We start from the raw sequence: 20122 nt of genomic DNA, 5'->3' as shown, positions 1-20122 counted from the left end.
TGCCCTTTATAAACCTTAACCTGAGTCACTCGACCCTCCTCCCCCCATCGCAGAACTGGCCGGCGTGTCACTTTGGCCTTTAAAAGGCTCAGACTAATGCGAACAACCCGCTACAACGCAGTGCTCGTTTCTACTCCATCCTGGCTGACTAAATGACTGTTTAAATTGCCATCGCAGATGTCAAATGACAAGGTGGATCGGGGTCAGTATGCTAAAACCTTAAATACACCGGCTCCTACTTCCTTTGGCTATTTTCCCATCTCCCCTTAAAGGCTCGGTACGCCGTTTTTCAACCCAGGCGTTTTTGAAATGTTCGTTCCCATCATTCAAAACAACCTCACTGAATCCTTTACTACTGAGAAACTGACAGCTCTGCTGCAACTTCTTAATGCTGATGGAAGAGACTAGAAACAGTATGCTCCGTCGCTTCCTACCGGCAACTTGCTGTAGCCAATTTGATGCTATATATAAATTATGGTAACCAACAATTTAATAATGCCGAGTTGAAAAACAGCAAACCTATCCTTTAACCCTAACCCACATGTATGAGTAATGTAGTGTTTACAGTAACACAGTCACAAGTCACACTTTATTTATAGAGCGCATTTCATACCAGGGCAACACAATGCGCTTTACAAAGAAATACAAACAAAAAACAAAAAAATAAAATAAAAAAAAGAAACAAGATAAACCCTGTTTTGTACTAATCCCCATGTTGTGTCTTGCAGGGCAGGTGGTAATACAGAGTGAGGGTCTCCCTCTCTCCTTATCACGGCCTCCCCCTTCCTCCAATAACCATGAAATATAAATGGATAGCATGACAGCGGGCGGTTATTGTTATTACCATCATCACTATTGTCATCATCCAGTAAGATGCTGGGATCCTCTAGCGCATCCAGAGGCTGCTAATACAACATTTGACATGAGGATATCATGCGAGAATGAGGACGCGAGAATGAGAAGCCCTTCCTCCCCCACCCCCCGTGACAGAATGGAGAGCGGTGCGAGATGTAGTGTCGTTTGGGAGCCATATCTCACGCACTGGAGGATGATATTTCAGTTTTGCTGAGATATCTCTTTCACCCAGGCAGCATCATTGGAAAGGGGGTCCTTTGTGTGGATGGAATGGATACATACTGTATGTGTGTGTCCAAAAGAACACACACACACTCTCTCTCTCACACACACACACACACACACACACACACACACACACACACACACACACACACACCCCAGTCCAATAACATCCCCCAGAATGGAACCAAATAGATGGAACAGCAGGTTATGGCGACTGGCTCCGATGGCAGAGCCATCGTCGTCCATGGAGGATGGAGGTCACCACCGTCGCCAAAGGTGGAGGAGGGAGGGGAGGAAATGTCTCATGTGTTAAATTATTATATGCCGCATACACGTTTTTCCACCAGCACGCTTGTCTCCGATATCAGAGGCAGAGCGGATGTTATTTATCACCCAGTGCGGCTTATTAACCCCTCGCGACCTGTGGAAATGAAACATGGCGGCCATTAATTTGCCAAAACCACAGAGGACATGACATCCCGTTGATGCTACGTCTCACATTTTGTTTATTGATGTCACATTTCTGGTGGCGTCTGGTTTATGCTTGGCTACTTTTTACAGTGTACGCATCAGGGAATACTTCACTATCAAGAGAAATGTAATTCCATATTGCATATTGATGTCATATGTCGACAAACTTGCCAGTTAACCCAGTTGTCACCGGGAAGCTGAAGTCTCAACAGCCAGTCTTAAAGTCTGAAATCATCAGTCTCCGGGAAAATAAAAGATAGTGTTGTTTAGTGGTGTTTACAGTAAGTACAGTAAGACAGAGTGCAAAATATACAAGGACATTAGGGGGTCAACATTTTCTCCGGGGGGGGGTTCTATTAATATGATAAATCAATTACGAATAATATTATAATGAGAAAAATAATAATAAGAATATCAATTAGAATTATTATTATTAATAGTAAAATAGACATCAATACAAATAACATGAAATGAAAAAAGGTGCACATGAAGGTGTATAGATCACCTGTTGTTCCATCACCTGTATATCCTGTTTATCAGTCTCTATTTCCGTCCGTATTTTGCTTTCCTTTCCTTTCACTTTCCCTGTCTATCTTTTTGATGTTGGTGCTGACAACAAAGCAGGGGCGTCCCCGGAAATATTTCATAGGGGAGGCCAGATGGCGCCACCCATAATCGAAGACTGAGAAAGTGTCCCTGTTACACGCAGGGCCTATTTGTCATCATTTGGCTTTAATTAAGAAACGGAGGACGCTGTCTCCAAAGAAAACAAATAAAAACAGTGAGCCTTTATTTTTTGCAGCCGAGCGGAGATGGATTCGCTGGGGTGGCACCTGCCAATCAGATTCCAAGGAGTGGCCCGTGCCACCCCAGGCCACGCCCTCGACATGCTTATCTCTTGACACGACGCTGCTATTTATACTCGTGAAACAGACAAAAATGTCGCCGATTGTCAGTCGGGCTCGTTCTGCCGCCAACTTCCTGGCAATCAAGCTCAGACAATGATGGGTGGGTGAAATTAATCACAGACGCCTGACACCCGTGTGGAGGTGGCGGGGTCTCCTTCCAAATGACTACCCCCAAATAAGACCAAGAATGAAGGAACATCAAAGAGGAAACCTGGAGGAGGCATGCATTGAAATAAATAACACCCGGGGGGAACGCCTTAGAAAGAAAGGTGTGTGTGTGTGTGTGTGTGTGTGTGTGTGTGTGTGTGTGTGCGTGCGTGCGTGCGTGCGTGCGTGTGTGTGACTGGATCAAATGGGTGGGAAGGAGGTAATGTGTGTGTCAGGTTATTTTCTTGTGTGTGCGTGTGTGTGTGTGTGTGTGTGTGTGTGTGTGTGTGTGTGTGCGTGTGTGTGTGCAAGTGGGGTGACGCATAACATGAAAGGATGGAGCCGGGGTTTGATGTGATAATGAAGCACCTTCTTTATGTTTCATCTCGCTGCTTTCTCCCAAAACTTCACCCTCGTGCCCATTTGTCCGACAAATGTTAGGGTAGGCCTATAGCCTGCCACTACAAACAATGAAAAAAAAACTGTTTTGCTATTCAAATAGGAAGTGCTCCTCTTTTGGATACATACCTCAAGGAAATGTTTGCCGACTTTTGAAGTCTACTCCTTATTTGGGTGTAGGTTTGGTTCTTGCAGCTCCATCTTCCCATAAAGAGTCCGATGCAGGTAATGGGGAAAAACTGATGCAAAAACACACTCCACATGTCAGGCTTCAAGCCGAGTGGAAGCATGATAGATTCGGTGGATCGTTTCTATTTCTATTTAACGTGCACCAACAAGCGTTAGGGCGTGGTCATTCACATGCTGTAGGAAGTGCTTCTCTTTTGACACCGACCTCGTCCATAAAGACATTTACGGCAAAGATGTTTGGAGCCCGTAAAAGCGACGGGGGCCAAATGAATCCCCATTTCAGGCTTCAAGCCGAGTGGAAGGTACCGTCCACATTCTAGGCAAAGCTCGCGTGATGGTTTTGCTGAATTGCTTTTTCCCTATAAGACATATATTTATGCTCCGCCCCCACCCCCACCCCCACCGTCACCACCCACCCCACCCACGAGCCCCTCTGGATACCACCAGATGCATCTTGGTGTCGTGCCTCTTGTGCAGCCTTAATATCACAGGAGCCGGGAGCTTCTGAGCAGTTGCCATGGCGGCGCTGAGGTCAGGCCCGTCGGAGCGTTTGGCCGTACCGGCCTGCAAACCCGTAAACCCACAATTACAAACCCTAACAACTCCAGCCCCGCACCGGGGGCCCCCCTTACACCCCCCTCGGCCTCGGGGAGTTAAGCTCCGCACAATCAGCCGAGCGTGACTTCAGAAGGTAATTGCACAAGATGCGACATGGGCAACATCCTTTATGGGTGGTGGCGGGGTGGGGGTGGGGGGCATTGGCGGCGGAGGTGGAATTTTGTTTGAAATTCATCAAAATTTAATCCAGCACATACATTTCCATATTTCCATATTTATCTCCCTGCGCTGATAGCATCCACTTTGCCCCTGCGCATATGATCATCCTGCTCCTATTAATAGCTCAAACGCCCTCCTCCGTCAGTATCCAAACACACACACACACACACACACACACACACACACACACACACACACACACCCGTATACCAGCTGCGTTGACAGCCCCCAATCAGGTGGCGTGTTTAAAGACACGTGTATCCCGGAGCAGATAGGAGCGCCAGAGCGTCACTTTGTTTCCGCCACAGTTGGTAAATGGAGTGTTTGAAGCAGATGAGAGGGGGCGTCGGCCAGAGAGGATTCATACACTCCTCCCTCCCTTCCTCCCTCCCTCCTTCCTCCGTACTTCTCTCCCTCCCCTCTCTCTCTCTCTCTCTCTTTAATGAATCACTGTATTTACTTAGCGCAATCTGCTCCTCTGGAATGGCCCCCACTCAATCGCTCTGTCTTCTCTGTGGTGCGCCCTGCCCTGCCTCACCCCTTTGTCCCCCCCCACCCCCCGTCCTCCCCCCAAAGGTAATTGCTCTTACCTGAGCCGCTGTAATGGATTCTGGATGAAGTATTGACCGCCGCTAGATTTTTGATTAAGGGGCTGCAGGGCAGAACATGTCTTTAATGAAAGTGAGGAATCAGCATTCTGGAGCGGGCGCGTGGGGGCGGCGGTTCCTGCCACCGTGTGTCCCACGTGCGCTGCCTTGATTGGGGCCGGGAGTCCGATTCCCTCCGGTGGCCCCAGCGCCGCGCCGCAGCCACCGAATTAGAGGGATTAATATTTCCATTAATAATACCTGGGGCAATACACTGCCTTTTCCCGTGGAGAATTATCATTCAAAATAGTTCAAAAATCGTGGAAAAATGGCGGCTTGTTTACTCGTGATGCATAGCCAAGTCAGTGGAATATGCACGCGGCCGCTCAGTAAGCTCAACTGTTAAATATACAACAAGATAAGATAATATAACACTGTGTTAATACTGTTCGAGCAGCAAAACAGTACAGTCAATAAAGCGCAGCACTATGCTAACTATTTGCACTATACTAACTAGTAGTACTATATAAATGAGTAGCACTATATTAATTTGTAAAACTATACTAACTAGTAGTAGTAGTAGCCCAGTCCAGAACTGTTTGCCCCAGTTCTGTGACCCTGTTTTTTGAAGTCCGTAAACTTTCACTGATTTCACCTCATCAGTCCACCAAAATCTGTTTCTGAACAAATTTGAGGTGAGAAATAAGCAATCCAGTTGCAGAATCGTCACTCATATTAGATCTACAAGGCCTCATTTGAAAGTTTGTTCTGACTTTCGTTGCCGACACCACACGCAGGGATTTTTTCTTTTGCTTGGAGAAACGCACAGCGGATCGCCTGGCCTAGAGTCGCGTAGCCTGCACAGCGGAATTGTTTTTTAAATACCATTTCTCTCATCTGCAGTTTCTTCACAGACAGTTGGTATTAATTCCTCTTTCTTTTAAAAGATTTTTGCTGGTCTGTGCAGCCAACAGAGCACTTACGATGTTTGCTCTTAGCTTTGATGCCAGCGGGTTCGATGGCGCTCCAGCCGTGGGTGGAGTTTCTGAGATGGAGGAAGGTTCTAATTCTCCTGAGGCACCAGGTGATGTAGGAAGGGAACGAAACAGATAGCTCACAATAAACCAACTGTGATGTCCTATTTCACAGATTGTGTGTTAGTAGGACTCATCAGAGACCCACGTTTATGTACACAGTGAGTTTTTCATCATAGGTCCCCTATAAATTGCCCTTTTTTTGGTCCACCAGCTTAAAAACAAACAAAAAAACACAAAAATAAACGGATAGCATCTCGGATGGAGATGAAAGACGGCAAACTAACTCCCGGCGTCCTCCGAGCCTGCGAATGGACATCCTCTAAACGGCCGAGTATTAGGATGCTGAAAGACACCGCCGGTTATGACCGACGCCCATTTGCTGTGGCTTAATGCGATAGCCGCGGCTAAGATGATTAACTTTGAATCCATTTAATCAACCACGCGTGGCGTCTCAAACAACCCGACTGGCGGTTGGTGTCGGCGGGAGGGGCTTAAAACCTCTCCCGGATCAGTCCTGAAAACGGGACACTTTAACACACATATTACCCAACAATGACGCCTAATAAGGACACCGAGCTGTCCCTGAGATGATTATCCACGAGATTGACGGATAAGTGTTTGCGGGGTAGACTCTCTTTCTTTGATTTCCCCTGTCTGCACAACATCTTGGCGGTAAGAAGGATGGCGCGAGTCGGCCTCCTCGAAAGACACACAGATTATTTTTTAAATACTGTATATTTGGCTACTTCTGTTCTGTATTTTTTTGGCTATTTATGTATATTTGGCAATTTTTACCTTTATTTTTTATCTTTTGTTTTATATTTTTATATTTGCATTTATTTTCTATTGTTATTATTTTGTATATTTTGTATTTCTTTTTCAGACTGTGAAGCTCTTTCTTTAATGCCAAAATATTTTATTGAAACGTACCTGCCGTAATGAACTGATTCGTATTCCCTAATCTGATTCGGAGCCTCCTCCCATGACTTTTTAAACACTACCAAGCACTTGGGAAATCATGTGTTCTCCCCAATATGACCAACATCAATAACACAAATATACTTTATGTGTGGAGAAACCCAACCTGCTTGACTGATTGATTGATTGAGCTTCTACCGGTGATGTTTGGTTTTGTTTTTTTACCAGACCTGGACGACCCAGTGGTGACGGTGCACCAGAGCATCGGCGAGGCCAAGGAGCAGTTCTACTACGAGCGGACGGTGTTCCTGCGCTGCGTGGCCAACTCCAACCCGCCGGTGCGCTACAGCTGGCACCGCGGCCGCGAGGTGCTGTCGCAGGGCTCCGACAAGGGCGTGGAGATCTACGAGCCCTTCTTCACGCAGGTAAGACAGAGGAATTGGACAAGTAAAGAGGAAAAGTCAGGTGAATGGACGATGAAGGAGACACACAAATGGTGAGAGAAATGGAAAAGAGGTTCGAGGGAAGGAGAGATAGTTGGCGTCCCATTAGCCAAGATGACTCGGACCCAAAGGAGTGGTTGAGACATTTTATTATTTATTATCAGACATTTTTCTCATGTGAGTGGGAAAAATAAGACGGGTTTATGTGACGATATGCCAGATGAAATGCCAGAGACAGAGTAGGAATAAATTTTCAACATTTTCCTTTCTAAAGCCCTTAAAGAAATGTTAAAAATGGATGTGTTGGCATGACATGACTATGAAATTTGAAGTGAATTGTATATGTTTACTTGTATAGTTTTAATTCTATATCACATGGATATACAATATACTATATTCTTAATTGTGGTGTTCATAGCAGCATACATAAAAATAGCCAATAATAATAAGTAATAAGAATGAAAAAGAGGCAATTTGCAATAAAAATAGTATTAATGGGCAAGACACAATAAACCCAAAAAGCTAAACAATAAATAAAAGGCAATTTACAATAAACATAAGAATTAAACTATAACTAGCGAATTAGTGAGACACAATAAAGCTAAAAAATAACCATGAAAAATAAAAATAAACCTAAAACCTAAAAATGAATGATTAAAATTAACAATTAAATCTATAAAAAGACACAGTTGGGGCAAGATTAATGGAAAAGTCAAGAGAAAGAGTCAAGAGAAGCAGAGATAATTATAAAGTCCATTTAAATCAAATTGAATTAAATTGGCTGGGTCGAGGGATGTTTGGCCAAATGAGCATTCCACCCGTTATATATGTATGAAAGTATGTATATGTATGTGACAGATAAACCTCTTGAATCTTGAGATTCAACCTGGACCCTGTGGGGTGGTTGACGGAATCGTTGAGAGATCTTCGACTGGAGGAATTCCTTCTCGTCCGCCCTTCCTACTTTCTTCTCCCTACCTCGCTGCCTCCCTCCTTCCTCCGATAAAAATCTTTTGTGAACAAGCGGAGATGAATGCACATTGAGAGACTTATCAAGCACCTATCTCCAACCCACTGGATCCTTGAAGACCTTTCGGTCCACTCTGGTCCAGTGAAAGCCAAAGTATAATCCATTTCAATCTAGTTTTGCCTCTTAGTTAGGGTAGTTTCGATTTAACAAGTTATTTTAAGGGCTCTCTGACTCCCTCTCTCATTTCCGAGCGCTCTCTATGGATGAATGTGAAAAAGGATGAATATGAAAAATATCTGATGTCCCAATTTTTGTCATATTTCCTTTGTCTGTAAAGGGAACAGAGGATTTCTACGGGGCTAAGATAAGAGAAGATAACACAGGGGAGCGGAATTCAAGTTCAATTCAACAATGTAGTAATGTCGCCTGTTTGTTTTCGTGAATATTTTATTTAATTGTAGCTTATACAATCAATTGAAATGAAGTTTTCCTTGCCAGCATTTTTCAAGGACACCAGGGGAAAGGAGCAGAGAGCGGTATTACCTCGGTTCTAATTAGCTTTCCCTCCACTCCATGAACGATTCCTCAGAAGAAGAAGAAAAGCCTTTTGAACCTCTCTGAGCTTTTCCCATTTTTTTGTATTTTCTTTTCTGCTGCTGCAAATCGGACCTGAAGTGAAGTGAAAAGTTTGTGTGCAAGGAAATCGCGGCCCCAATTTTTTGTGTGTGGGCGGGGGAGAGGTGTTGGACGATGAATCCATTTTAGACCCGTGTGAAAAGACCTTTTTATTTCGATATCCTCACCTCCAGCCGTCCGCCCTCCGCCCCCCCCCCCCTCCTCCCCTCCACCTCGCTCCTCTCGCCAACCAAATGTTTTCACTGGCCTGCAGATAAAAAATGCAGCGATGGCATTTCAAACTCCGCAGCGAGAGCAGCCACACAATTATCTCAGACCCAGAGCTGAGCGTTTCTGTTGATTTCGCCTCCGACTTTCCTGTCGTCTGCAACCTTCTTACTCCATAATTCTCTGCGAAGAACTGGAAAAAAAATCGAAATAAAGATGTCGTTTACTCGTATTGTGACCGCATTTTGAGATATGCTTTAACTTTTCCAGATACCATCGCTGCTCAGTGGCTCTTATCACAGAGCAGCGGCTCAGCGCTCTCATCCACACTTCCATCACACTTCTATCACTTATCAACACTCCTTTTCATGGTTCTTTATCACACCATTATTCTCCGTAAACTTTTCTTGGTCTTATTGCTGCTGCCCATTCAGTGTATTCACCAAGCAACCTTCACCCACCTTCTTTCATTGTCTGTGGAACATGAACATTCATTTTGGATTCTATGTTTCCCTATTCTATGTTACTAAGTTCCTCTGTCTCAAGGACCTATGTTCTCGAGGTCCTATGTCCTCAAGGTCCTATGTTCCTAGGGTCCTATGTTTTTCAGGTACCTATGTTCCCAGCCAAGGCCCATGGGAATTTTTGGGAACATAGAATTGGGGGATCATACAACCCTGGGAACATAGGACCTTGTGAAGATAGGATTGAAGGAGCATAAAACTTTGGGAACATAGGATCATGGGCCCCTTGGGAACATATGACCAACCATGAACATTCATGTTCAATGAATCGAGGGGGATGAAGGGCCGCTTGCTTAGTCAGCTGAAATTCGAACAAAGGAATTTGGAAACATTAGACCTTGGGAAAATAGGACATTGGGAACATAAGACCCGAGGAACATAGGACCTTGGTACTGTAAGAGAATGGCAGGAACATAGGACCTTGGGTTTTTTATGTACGTATTTGTAGCGTTCAACGGGCCACAGCTGTTACAGTACACCTACAGTCAAATATCCTTTCATCCCCTTATACCTGCAGGTTTTGACCCATTCCCCCTGGCCGCTCTGCAGCTGTCCTTAGTGTTTTTGTCCATTATGTCAATGAATCCCTCCTTACCATTCCGAGTACCGCACTCTGAGCCACTTGCATCCTCCATCATCCAAATGGATATTCCTTTCTTTCCCTCCCTGCTGTGAGGAGAAGCCTGCACTATAAAACATCACGCAACTCTGAGGCGATGGAACAAGAGATTACGTGAGATTTACCTTATGTAATACAATTAATTTCTCCATGATCCTCATTGGAAATGAAGGAAACGAGTTGCTGCCATGTTGCGAGGACCGCCGCAGCATGCGGCTGACTCATGTCTTAATCTGTTGCCCCTCCACCCTCCACCCACGGCAGAGTTGGTGAGATCAAAGCCTTGGCTTCTCACATCACACGGTACGCTGGGGTGGGTGGGGCTCCTGTCTGTCAGTCCCAGATAGAGTCAAACTTGCATCCTCCGTGATGGAGCGAGCCCCAGAGTGAGCCCATCCATACTCAAACAACCCGCTGACAGACACCGTGCAGGGCAGTTTTACCGCCGGGGCAATCTGCATACCATAATCGGCAAATTAATATACTCTGAAAAAGTTCTGAAGATGGGCTCCAGTCTTTTTTAAATGACAGGAAATTTACATTGACATCTGTGAACTTCGGTATAAGATATTCCCACTATTACTATTTAATATATTGTTAGATAATATTTCTGTACTATCGAAAGTAACATATCTACTTGCAGTGGTGGAAAGAGTTCAGAGGCCTGTTGCAGTACATTACAAGTAAACCTACTGGTGTAAAAATATCCTTAAGTAAAAGTACAAAGTATGCTTCTCAAAAACTACTCTAACTATTTGTTTCTTTTTAACCATTGGTGTTTAATGCATCATCAATAGAAACGTTCGAGCGAAAGGAATGATTCATGCAGAAAATATATCTAAACTTCTTTACAAAGCAGAACATGTATTGTCTAAAAGTGAAACGTATGACAGGATCCATCAATTTGTTGGCAATTTGTTTTTATAAGAAAAAAATAGAGTTAAAATAACATATATGGAAAATGACTGGGACCAGTTGACCATCACTTACAGCTGTCTCATTCGGTGTTTTTTTTGTTTTTTAGTGGCGTTTTATGGATGGATGGATTGTGTCGATGTTTTGGCACACATTTGCACACCGGTGTTGGTTTTTATCTGAGCTGCAGGGGGAGACGAAGATTCTGAAGCTGAAGAATCTGCGTCCGCAGGACTACGCCAACTACAGCTGCATCGCGTCGGTCAGGAACGTCTGCGGGATCCCCGACCGCAGCGTCATCTTCAGGCTCACCAATAAAACAGGTATATAATTACAGTGTGTATAGGTGTATCAATGTTGTTCAACTCATATTTGGGTCAGATTACTTTTTAAAAGGCAACGCCAATGTGCCTAGCTCAACAAGCTGGGATGCTCTTTTGAGCTGATCGGTGGGAATCAATCAACCTGCTAATAATTAAGGTAAAACCTTGCAGGGCTAATGTTAATTTATCTGTCAGTGTCTTAAGGCTACCATAAGCACATCGTGGCATCAATATATAGAGTGGATTTCACAGGTATAAAAAGTATTATTATTATTATTATTATTATTATTATTATTAGTAGTAGTAGTAGTAGTAGTAGTAGTAGTAGTAGTATTCTAATAATAATAATAATAATAATACTAAACAATAAGCAAAGTGTATATTTGACACCCTTGATAGATCAATGAATGTCATGTACTTGTTATGATAGTACAATAACCGGCTATTGGTACAAACATACCCAGATACTCGGTGTAAAAAACTCCTTGAGTGACATTCCAAAAAAACTGCCGGCGTGTGTGTCGAGATGAGTCCCCATCCACCCGCCCTATTCCTCCGTCCGCAGCCTCCCCGTCGATCAAGCTGCTGGTGGAGGACCCCATCGTGGTGAACCCGGGCCAGACGGTATCCCTGGTGTGCATCACTACGGGCGGGGAGCCGACGCCGCTGCTCAACTGGGTGAGCAGCAACGACAGTCTGCCGCAGCGGAGCTTACTCAACGGGGGGACGCTCACGCTGCCTGCCATCTCCTCCGACGAGGCGGGCGTCTACAGCTGCGTGGCCAGCAACAACGTGGGCAACCCAGCCAAGAAGTCCACCACCATCGTGGTCCGAGGTGAGGGGGGTATTGAGGGGCGGGAGGAACTTACAAAATCTGAGGCAGCTTCGTGTGTAGTGCAAAGGGATGATTTATTTGACTGAATAATTTTGAACGAGTCATTTCGAACGATTCATTTTGAACAAATCATTTTCCAATGACTCATTTTTGAACGGATCATTTTCCAACTCAAACCTACCGCGTCTGCAGTGGTACTTATTCTAACCAACCTTCCCACAAACTGCACAAGCTGCAAAAGATTGCAACGTAACGACAATTACAAAAAAGATATACACAATTATAACCAGTGCAAAACTTGAAACAATGAAACACTTTTCATGATTCAAAAGTCCGTCTTTGTGAAAAAGCATAATGAAAAAAAAAATACTCCATGGGAAGTTAAACTGAATATGGATACAAAGATTGGCTGGCCTAAAAGGCGCATAACACTCAATCCAGGAATAAAACAAACAAAAAAAACACAAACGGGCTTGAAAGTCCTGATGCACTTAAATTTGATTTACTGACTCGAAAAGAATGAATCACTCAAAGGAGTCCTTCTAAAAGGTCAAGTGGGACGTTTTTTTTTTCATAACTATAGAAAGAGAGAAGGCACTTCTACTTCGAAAGTATTAAATAATCAAGGTAAAGGCTATCGTATGGTTAAAAACGGCATCTAAAAACAATGGGAATTGAGCGGACGCACTCAATCCATCCCCTGGGGAATTGGCTCACTTAAACACTCTTACAGGAAGTATAAATATTTATCGCAATATTTTCTATTCCATTTACCTATATATGTATATTTAATGTGCTCACTTCTTCCCTGCCAGCCTCCCAGGCATGAAATCAATAGCATAGTATACACTCATTGTTTGAGCTGAGACACACACACACACACACACACACACACACACACACACACACACACATACAGTATATTATTTTTGGATCCCACACGATTTTGACTGGTCTGGCTACTGATACAGCGCAGTCAAGGGCAACGTTTGAGATACAGGACGAAGGTAACCACTCATTAAAAGACACTGATTAAAACAGTGTTTTCAGCAGTAATGAAGGGCGTCCCAGCCGTGCCGGGGCTATTAGAGGCCCTTTTAGCCGTCAGACCAAACATTTTATGTCCACGCCTCTTCCCTTCAGACATTTAGATAGATATCAAAGTGACTATTTGTTGTTGTATACTGGTTTTTGCTTCGGGGTATCACAGAAAACAAAATCCTTTTTTTTTTTTTTTTTTTTTCCCTGATAATTAGTCCGCGCACCCAAAGCAGAGCATGTTCTGTACAAAATAATAGACACCCGCTTCGGAAACAACCGTTCCAGATTGTTTTGATCTACGGAATACTGTGACTTGCTGTGTCCGTGACAGGAGCAACGGCTCTCCTCATCAGAAAGAGACGGACACTATCGGAAAAATATACCATTATACCACATAATACAGAGTTATGTCGCTGCCCTTATGCTGTTTTGTTTATTTGAATCTATCTCACGGAAGGGGCCAATACACCGTGCCTACTTCAAACCTGATTATTCCACAAGAGGGAAGGCTCCGTTTTCATTTCAAATCAATCAAAGAGGTCCATTTAGCAACACATATACAATATACTATATACTGTATCTGTAGATAGATAGATGGATAGATAGATAGATAGATAGATAGATAGATAGATAGATAGATAGATAGACAGACAGACAGACAGACAGACAGATAGACAGACAGACAGATAGATAGATAGATAGATAGATAGATAAGTTCTGCTCTATGCCAAACTCTTTTTAGTTCTGGGTTTTGTGCCTTTTCTGTATTGGAGCCACTGTTAGATATTTCGTTTTTTTGATCTAACTCTGCAGGGACCTCAAATTTGCAATTAAAAAAGATCTATGGCTATAATGAGAATCGATAAAACAAACTGGAAGAACAATTTTTTTTTTTTCCCATTATTGAAGCTACACAAAACACAGCAGAAAGAATACAGCAACAAATATAAAACAATTAACTGAGCTAATCGATGGGTTTGGGGCTCACAAATTGAGTTTTTAAGAGGCTTTGGCCCTTTTTCAGACCATGAGTTTAATGTAGAGATAATTCAGAAGCGCAAAGCTAATCACCTTGCAGCCATTGCTCAATAAACTCCTTTACTATATTGATAGTGACTACAGTTATAGACGTTACTGAAGGATCGATACACACATACAGTATAACCATAATTTTCGGGACAGGTCGTTTTCTCTGAGCAAGTAGGTGTGAAGAGAGACGCTTGGGTGCTCTATTGCGTCATACCGTTGATTTTCTCCCAAACCTACCTCCTGAAAAGCTATTATGAGGACATTACCTATCTTACGCAAGGGCAACTCGCTTTGTGTGATCAGCTGCAGCTCTCCTTGTTCAGGACGACACCTTTTATTCTATCCGCCTATTAAAAAGGCAAAAGTGCTTTTATGTAAGGCATAACATTTTTTTATACAACACAAAGAAATTGAAGTATGTACTTAATCATGGCAGGACTCAAACCTACAGTACCTCGAAGCTCAGGAGTACTGTGCTACTACACACTTGGGAATAAAAATCAAAAAAATAGATGTAATGTAATTATAAACAGGCTGATTATTCACTAAAATGCAGATGCAAATATAAAAGTTTTGTGCCTGGATTTAAAAGTTGTAAGGGACAAATAGCAATTAGCATTTACCCTCAAGACCAAGTCATCGTTCTGTTTTGCCCAAACACCAAGTACACATTGTGATTATAGATTATAGATTCAGCAAACATTTCACCATTGGGTTTTATTTTTCTGAACATAATTCTATGTTAGCTCCATAGTTATTGAGCTTCAGTGTTTTTGACTCCTTGTATCTCTTCTGACCTATTTACGGTAGAAGGCCCCTGTATATTGGACTTGTAATAACCCAGTCATGTATTTTCTATTTCTTATCCATTATCAGGACTCAGTTTGACACCCCTGAACGTCTTTCTGTAAGCTGTAAGTGTCTGTAAGCTGGCGTGTAGATGGATTTTAGATGTGTCTTGCCGGATTTGGATTTGGGTTTTGGATTTCTGTTTCTTGAGAAGAGCAGATCCTCGGAGGGATAATAAGAGCGGGAAGTAGGTTTTAGATGGCAACAGGATGTGGGGAGCATTTGCTGCCTGTAAACATAATTAGTGTGTGTGTGTGTGTGTGCGTGTGTGTGTGTGTATGTGTGCGTGCGTGCGTGCGTGCGTGTGTGTGTGAGTGAGTGTGTGAGTGAGTGTGCGTGCATATTTGAAGCTGCTTGTGCATCCATTTGTTTATACTGGTACTCCTCACCTAACGACCTACCTGTTTAACGACCTACCTCTGACCGGTCTGTATTGTACGCTGCGTGCGGGCGCGCTGCGCGCACGGCGTCTCAGCGTCAAGCATCTCATCGCGCATCACCCTTTATATACTATATGTGACCCACCGCAGCAAAACCCGCTATCTCATAAGTTAATATAAGTTGAATAAACATTTCTTAGAGGAAAATTGGATTTTACCAGATTCGTGTTCCTTTGTGGGGGTTTTTTTATCTCTCAATGTATTTTCAAAACTGAGATGATATGTTTATAGTATATATAGTATATAAAGTGTATATAGTGTATATTATACACTATATACACTTTATATACTACATACATGATATAAACTATATATACTATATATACTATATATAGTATATATACTATTACACTGTATACATCTCATCTCATCACCGTTGTCAGTCTCAGTCTGTCAGTATTCACTACACTAGCGTTCGCAATGGCCACGCCCCCTTACCGTGAAATAACAGGGGTCCTCGCTTATCGACCAATTCGCTTAAGGACCTGGTTTTAGGAACGGAACTTGGTCGTTAAGGGAGGAGTACCTGTGTATATGCAACAGAACGCATGGACAAAGTGATTACCATGGCTCCAGCACTCAGCACACATCAATGAATAAAAATCTCCCACAAATGACTCCAAAGAGAAGTTGAGCTAAGTCCTACAAGTGTATGTCCTCCCCACCAGACAAGCCATACATCCATGCAAGTGATGCCTAGTAACATCATTTCAGCCATTAGGGTTGCCTCTGGATCGGGATGACTGCCCGCTCATAATCTCCGGTGCTGACGTGCGATAAAAAAGCTTAACAACGTTAATTCCCGTGCCGGCACCTGTCCCTAACAGGAATCTCTGGCTGCCTCCTCGGAGCATGTGCTGACTAGCAGATAGCAGATGTCTTTACTGGCAAATTCCTACCTTCAGCGTCACCCTGTCCCTTTCCAAAATAATTCAGCGCAGCCTGCTTAGTGCTCACATTCATCATCATCATCATGAAGGGCTTTGAGCGGTTAGAAGGGCACAATGTCTACAGAAACTATATGTTGCCTGACACTCTGGACTCCACGTTGTGATTGCTCTTCACGCAGGACACGTCGTACCTGAACAAAAAGAGTTTTGTAAAACGTTAAATAAAAAAAATGTTCTTGATTGATGGCAGCTCAGTGTTGAACGCCGCTGTGGCTGTTAAGCTGGTCCCCAAGCTTGGGGGTTTTGGAGTTTTTGCTCCCCCAGAACATCAGGAATCCCAGTGCTGGGACACCCCTGGGCACCGTTCTGGACTCACCGTTTTTTTTGTAGCATACCACACACATTGCTCCAACTTCATTAGAAAAATGTGTCTTGAGCACAGAAAATAGCTATGACGCCAATGAGAGAGGTGATTAGATCAGTCGTCACAACCTCCATCTCACCATCAGCACAACAAAGACGCTGATTAAAGACGACAGGAAGCAGCAAGGAAATGCCGAAATCACCTCATTCATTTTAAATAGTAATTTGAACTCCCTCTTAACCAACATGACCGAGAAGCAAGCTCAATTTTAAGCTTGGAATTTGCCGGTTCCTTCTACACCAGTTGAAAATATTTGTTGTGGATTTTCCCTCTTCTGTTCAGTGCAGGTCATGCGTTTCCATCCATGAAGGTTATTTACACCAGGACGTGTGAACACCGGCCAGAAACTCATCAGTCTAACTACACCGGCAACAGATTGTCCTTTTCTGCTAGCGCTGGCAAACACACGGTCATTGGAAGACCGAGAGAGGAAGAGTGATGAGGGATATTTGTCCAATTAATGGATAGATAGATAAGGTAATTATGATAAGCACTTGGAGGGAATTAATCTGCTGCTGAGATGCCTGTGTTTGGAGTAAAACTTCATATGTGTACATGCTGTCCTCTACTGGTATTTTTCTTTGTATCTATTTTTTGATGAGGTTGTTTGGATTGGCGTATTCGCACGTCTGTGCTTGTTTGCACCAGCATCCCCCCTGCCTCCCCTCCGTCTTCTCACCCACACCACCCACCGCCAGTCCACTCCAGTCCAGTCATTGAGAAGCCCTCTCTGACTGCCGTCGCCAAAGGGGGGATGGCGGCTGTTTCTGTTTGTGTGTGGATCCGCACGTTCCTCCCCAGCAGATGGTGGATTTGAGGCGAGGGCCATACTTTCCCCCACCATCCAGACTTGCCTTCCAGGCATTGGCCCTGTCCTCCACGGTCCTGGCTCTGGCTGCTCGCATCACACCATCCATCCATCCAGCCATCCAGCCAGCCAGGCAGCTTGCCCACCGATCGACAAGATCTTTCTTATGGATTAGAAAGGTCTGCTCAACAACACAACACACTACACATTAGTCAATGTGGGTCAATATGCTTCTCTTGGAGGTCACTTGAGTCTCTTTGGTGTTTGGTGGAAATAGCCTGGCTTTGGTGTTTTGGAAGCTGCCTTCTTTGGCTATATTAAGACAGGGAAGTGCACTTGATGCACAGTGTTTGCTCTTTTTTGTCCTGGCTTAGTGCTATACAGTTTATAAATATTATATTTTGCCAAATTTGAAAAATTCTCCCAAGGGCTGTACAACAAGAAAATGTTAATAAGAATATATTAACATTTAGACTGTTGTTATAAAATTACAAATATATACAGTACATGAATATAGTGAATATTTCTGTACATAAGGAATATAAATAACTGTAATAGTACACAACAGTAAGGACACGTCTAATAACAAATGGGATTTGTCAAAGTGTGTTGTAGTTTATAATTTTCTTGCCCATTAGTGTGTGTGTGTTTTGGACCACACCCATTGTGCTGTTCTGTGTTTAACCTTGAGAAAGACATGTATCTGTCTCTGAGAAACGACTTTGGGCTTCATATACTGATATTCTCCGCGCATCCCCCACGGAGAGCTGGCCGGACGGATGAACACAGCGGCCTGAGAAAAAGAAGTGAAAAGAGGGGGGGGGGGGCTGATGATGATAAATGAAAGGTAGGACAAAGGCAAAGAACAGTGAGTCAGTGGAAAACTTAATTTCCTTTCTTCTCCAAAGACAAGTGAGAGTGTGCGTAAGCCGACAGGGTTTTTCAACCTCTGCGCCATGGGAGAATCGTACGAAAAATTAATAAATAAATAAAAAATATATATACATTAGCTCTAGGAAATTTGCTTTTGTGTTGCAATATCAAAACTAAGTGATTATTTTCAGTTTGTGAGACGAAGATTTGCTCCTGACACCTGAATGATTTGTTCTCTTGGAGCGATTTGTTTCTCTACGGACTTTGGGAAACACCAATGAAAGAGACAGAGAGAGAGAGAGAGAGAGAGAGAGAGAGAGAGAGAGAGAGAGAGAGAGAGAGAGAGAGGGAGAGAGAGAGAGAGAGAGAGGAGAGAATCCATTAAACCATATTTACACCTTTTCTGTAATGGCGACATGGAGGCAGCGTGTCCAAGGCTGAACGTGCGTGGACCACCACCACTACTACTGTACTTCCAGCGGATGGGGAGGGTGTCACGGTGGCCATGTTAAGGCCACGTCACGCGCACCTAAGCACCGATTAAGGAGAAGCAGCAGCAGCTCCCCAGAGGATGCATTATAATCCTGCTGCGTGACACTGGCTCTTTGAAGATGAAGAATAACAGGGAGCAGAGGAAGAGGAAGATGAAGGCTCCAACTGGGGCTCCTCGCTTTGTGTGATCAGCTGGAGCTCTTCTTGTTCAGGACGACACCTTTTATTCTATCCGCCTATTAAAACTATTAAAGCTATGGAGAATCCTGTGAGCTTTCAGGCTTCCTGGAAATAAATGAATACACATTCTGTGCATGTATATATTTTTATACATACATTTATACATTTATGCGCTTATATGTTTAATAATTTGTGTGAATGGGATGGAACGTTATTGCAGGGGAACTTCGTACAACAACATAATGGAATTAAATTTAAATATTTGTCGTGTTGTCTTCAGGTGCAGCAGCAGGAAAGAAAAAGGAATCTAAAACCGCATGAATTTATCTTCATAAAGGGTATAACCTTTATTCCATCTTTTGATAATAGCATTAGGAAATGCTCTCTTGGAAAGCATTTCCCCTCTTTTATCTCTCTCTATCCTTGGCTCCCATCCACAGACAGTGAGCGCTGATGGTGATAAAAGGTAACTCGCTTCCAAGATCCATCAATAATTCAGGCAGAATCTGTTTTTGTGTATGTTAACTCCCGTCCCTGGCGCCCCTGATATCGCCAACGCTTAAAAAAAAAAAAAAATCCTGTGTTATGTGTTTTTTGGGTTTTTCTTTTTTTACTGCACTGTGCTTAAAAATACAGTGCTGTGACACCCAGCACTGGTAGAAAGAACTAATGCTTCTATATCATAAATGAATATATAGATAAGATAACACTTTACAAATTCTCACAGGGAAATTCAGGTCAGAATCTGTTTATTTATTATAAGGGGAATTTGTCTTGATGAAGATTGTTGCATTTTGACATTGACAATTATAAAAAAGCTGAAAACCAGGAAAAAGCCAAATACGCAAAAATTGCCAAATATACAAAAAATAAAAAAGACAAATACACTAAAGAGCAAAATGTACACAGATATAAATAATATCCAAAATGTAATTTTATGCACAGGAAAAGTTAGGTATTTAACTGCTGATGTTGACAGAATAGTTGAAAAAAAGAGAGAGGGAAAATGAAATTATAATGATAACAATTATAATCATTTCTGGGAAACGACACAAGAGCAGGGTTGCCAGTTATGACATTTTCATGCCAAGTAGGGCTGAAACTCAACCTC

At 43.1% G+C, this 20122-nt stretch overlaps 1 protein-coding gene across 1 annotated transcript in view; it reads left to right on the top strand.

Annotated features, from left to right (window-relative positions):
* Window positions 1-20122, top strand: part of LOC307248194 (MAM domain-containing glycosylphosphatidylinositol anchor protein 2) — a gene marked incomplete at both ends in the record, with an annotated part of 228555 nt that overhangs the window by 100898 nt on the left and 107535 nt on the right. The window contains 3 exons of the mRNA XM_080024479.1: window positions 6742-6938; window positions 11018-11150; window positions 11716-11985. Of these exons, the coding sequence (XP_079880605.1) occupies window positions 6742-6938; window positions 11018-11150; window positions 11716-11985 (600 nt within the window). The remainder of the gene's footprint in view (window positions 1-6741; window positions 6939-11017; window positions 11151-11715; window positions 11986-20122) is intronic.

This window comes from Zeus faber, assembly GCF_960531495.2.
Source record: "Zeus faber genome assembly, chromosome: 2".
Taxonomy (NCBI): Eukaryota; Metazoa; Chordata; class Actinopteri; order Zeiformes; family Zeidae; genus Zeus; species Zeus faber.
Note: the sequence above shows the minus strand (reverse complement) of the source record. Positions and strands in the feature narration are given on the sequence as shown.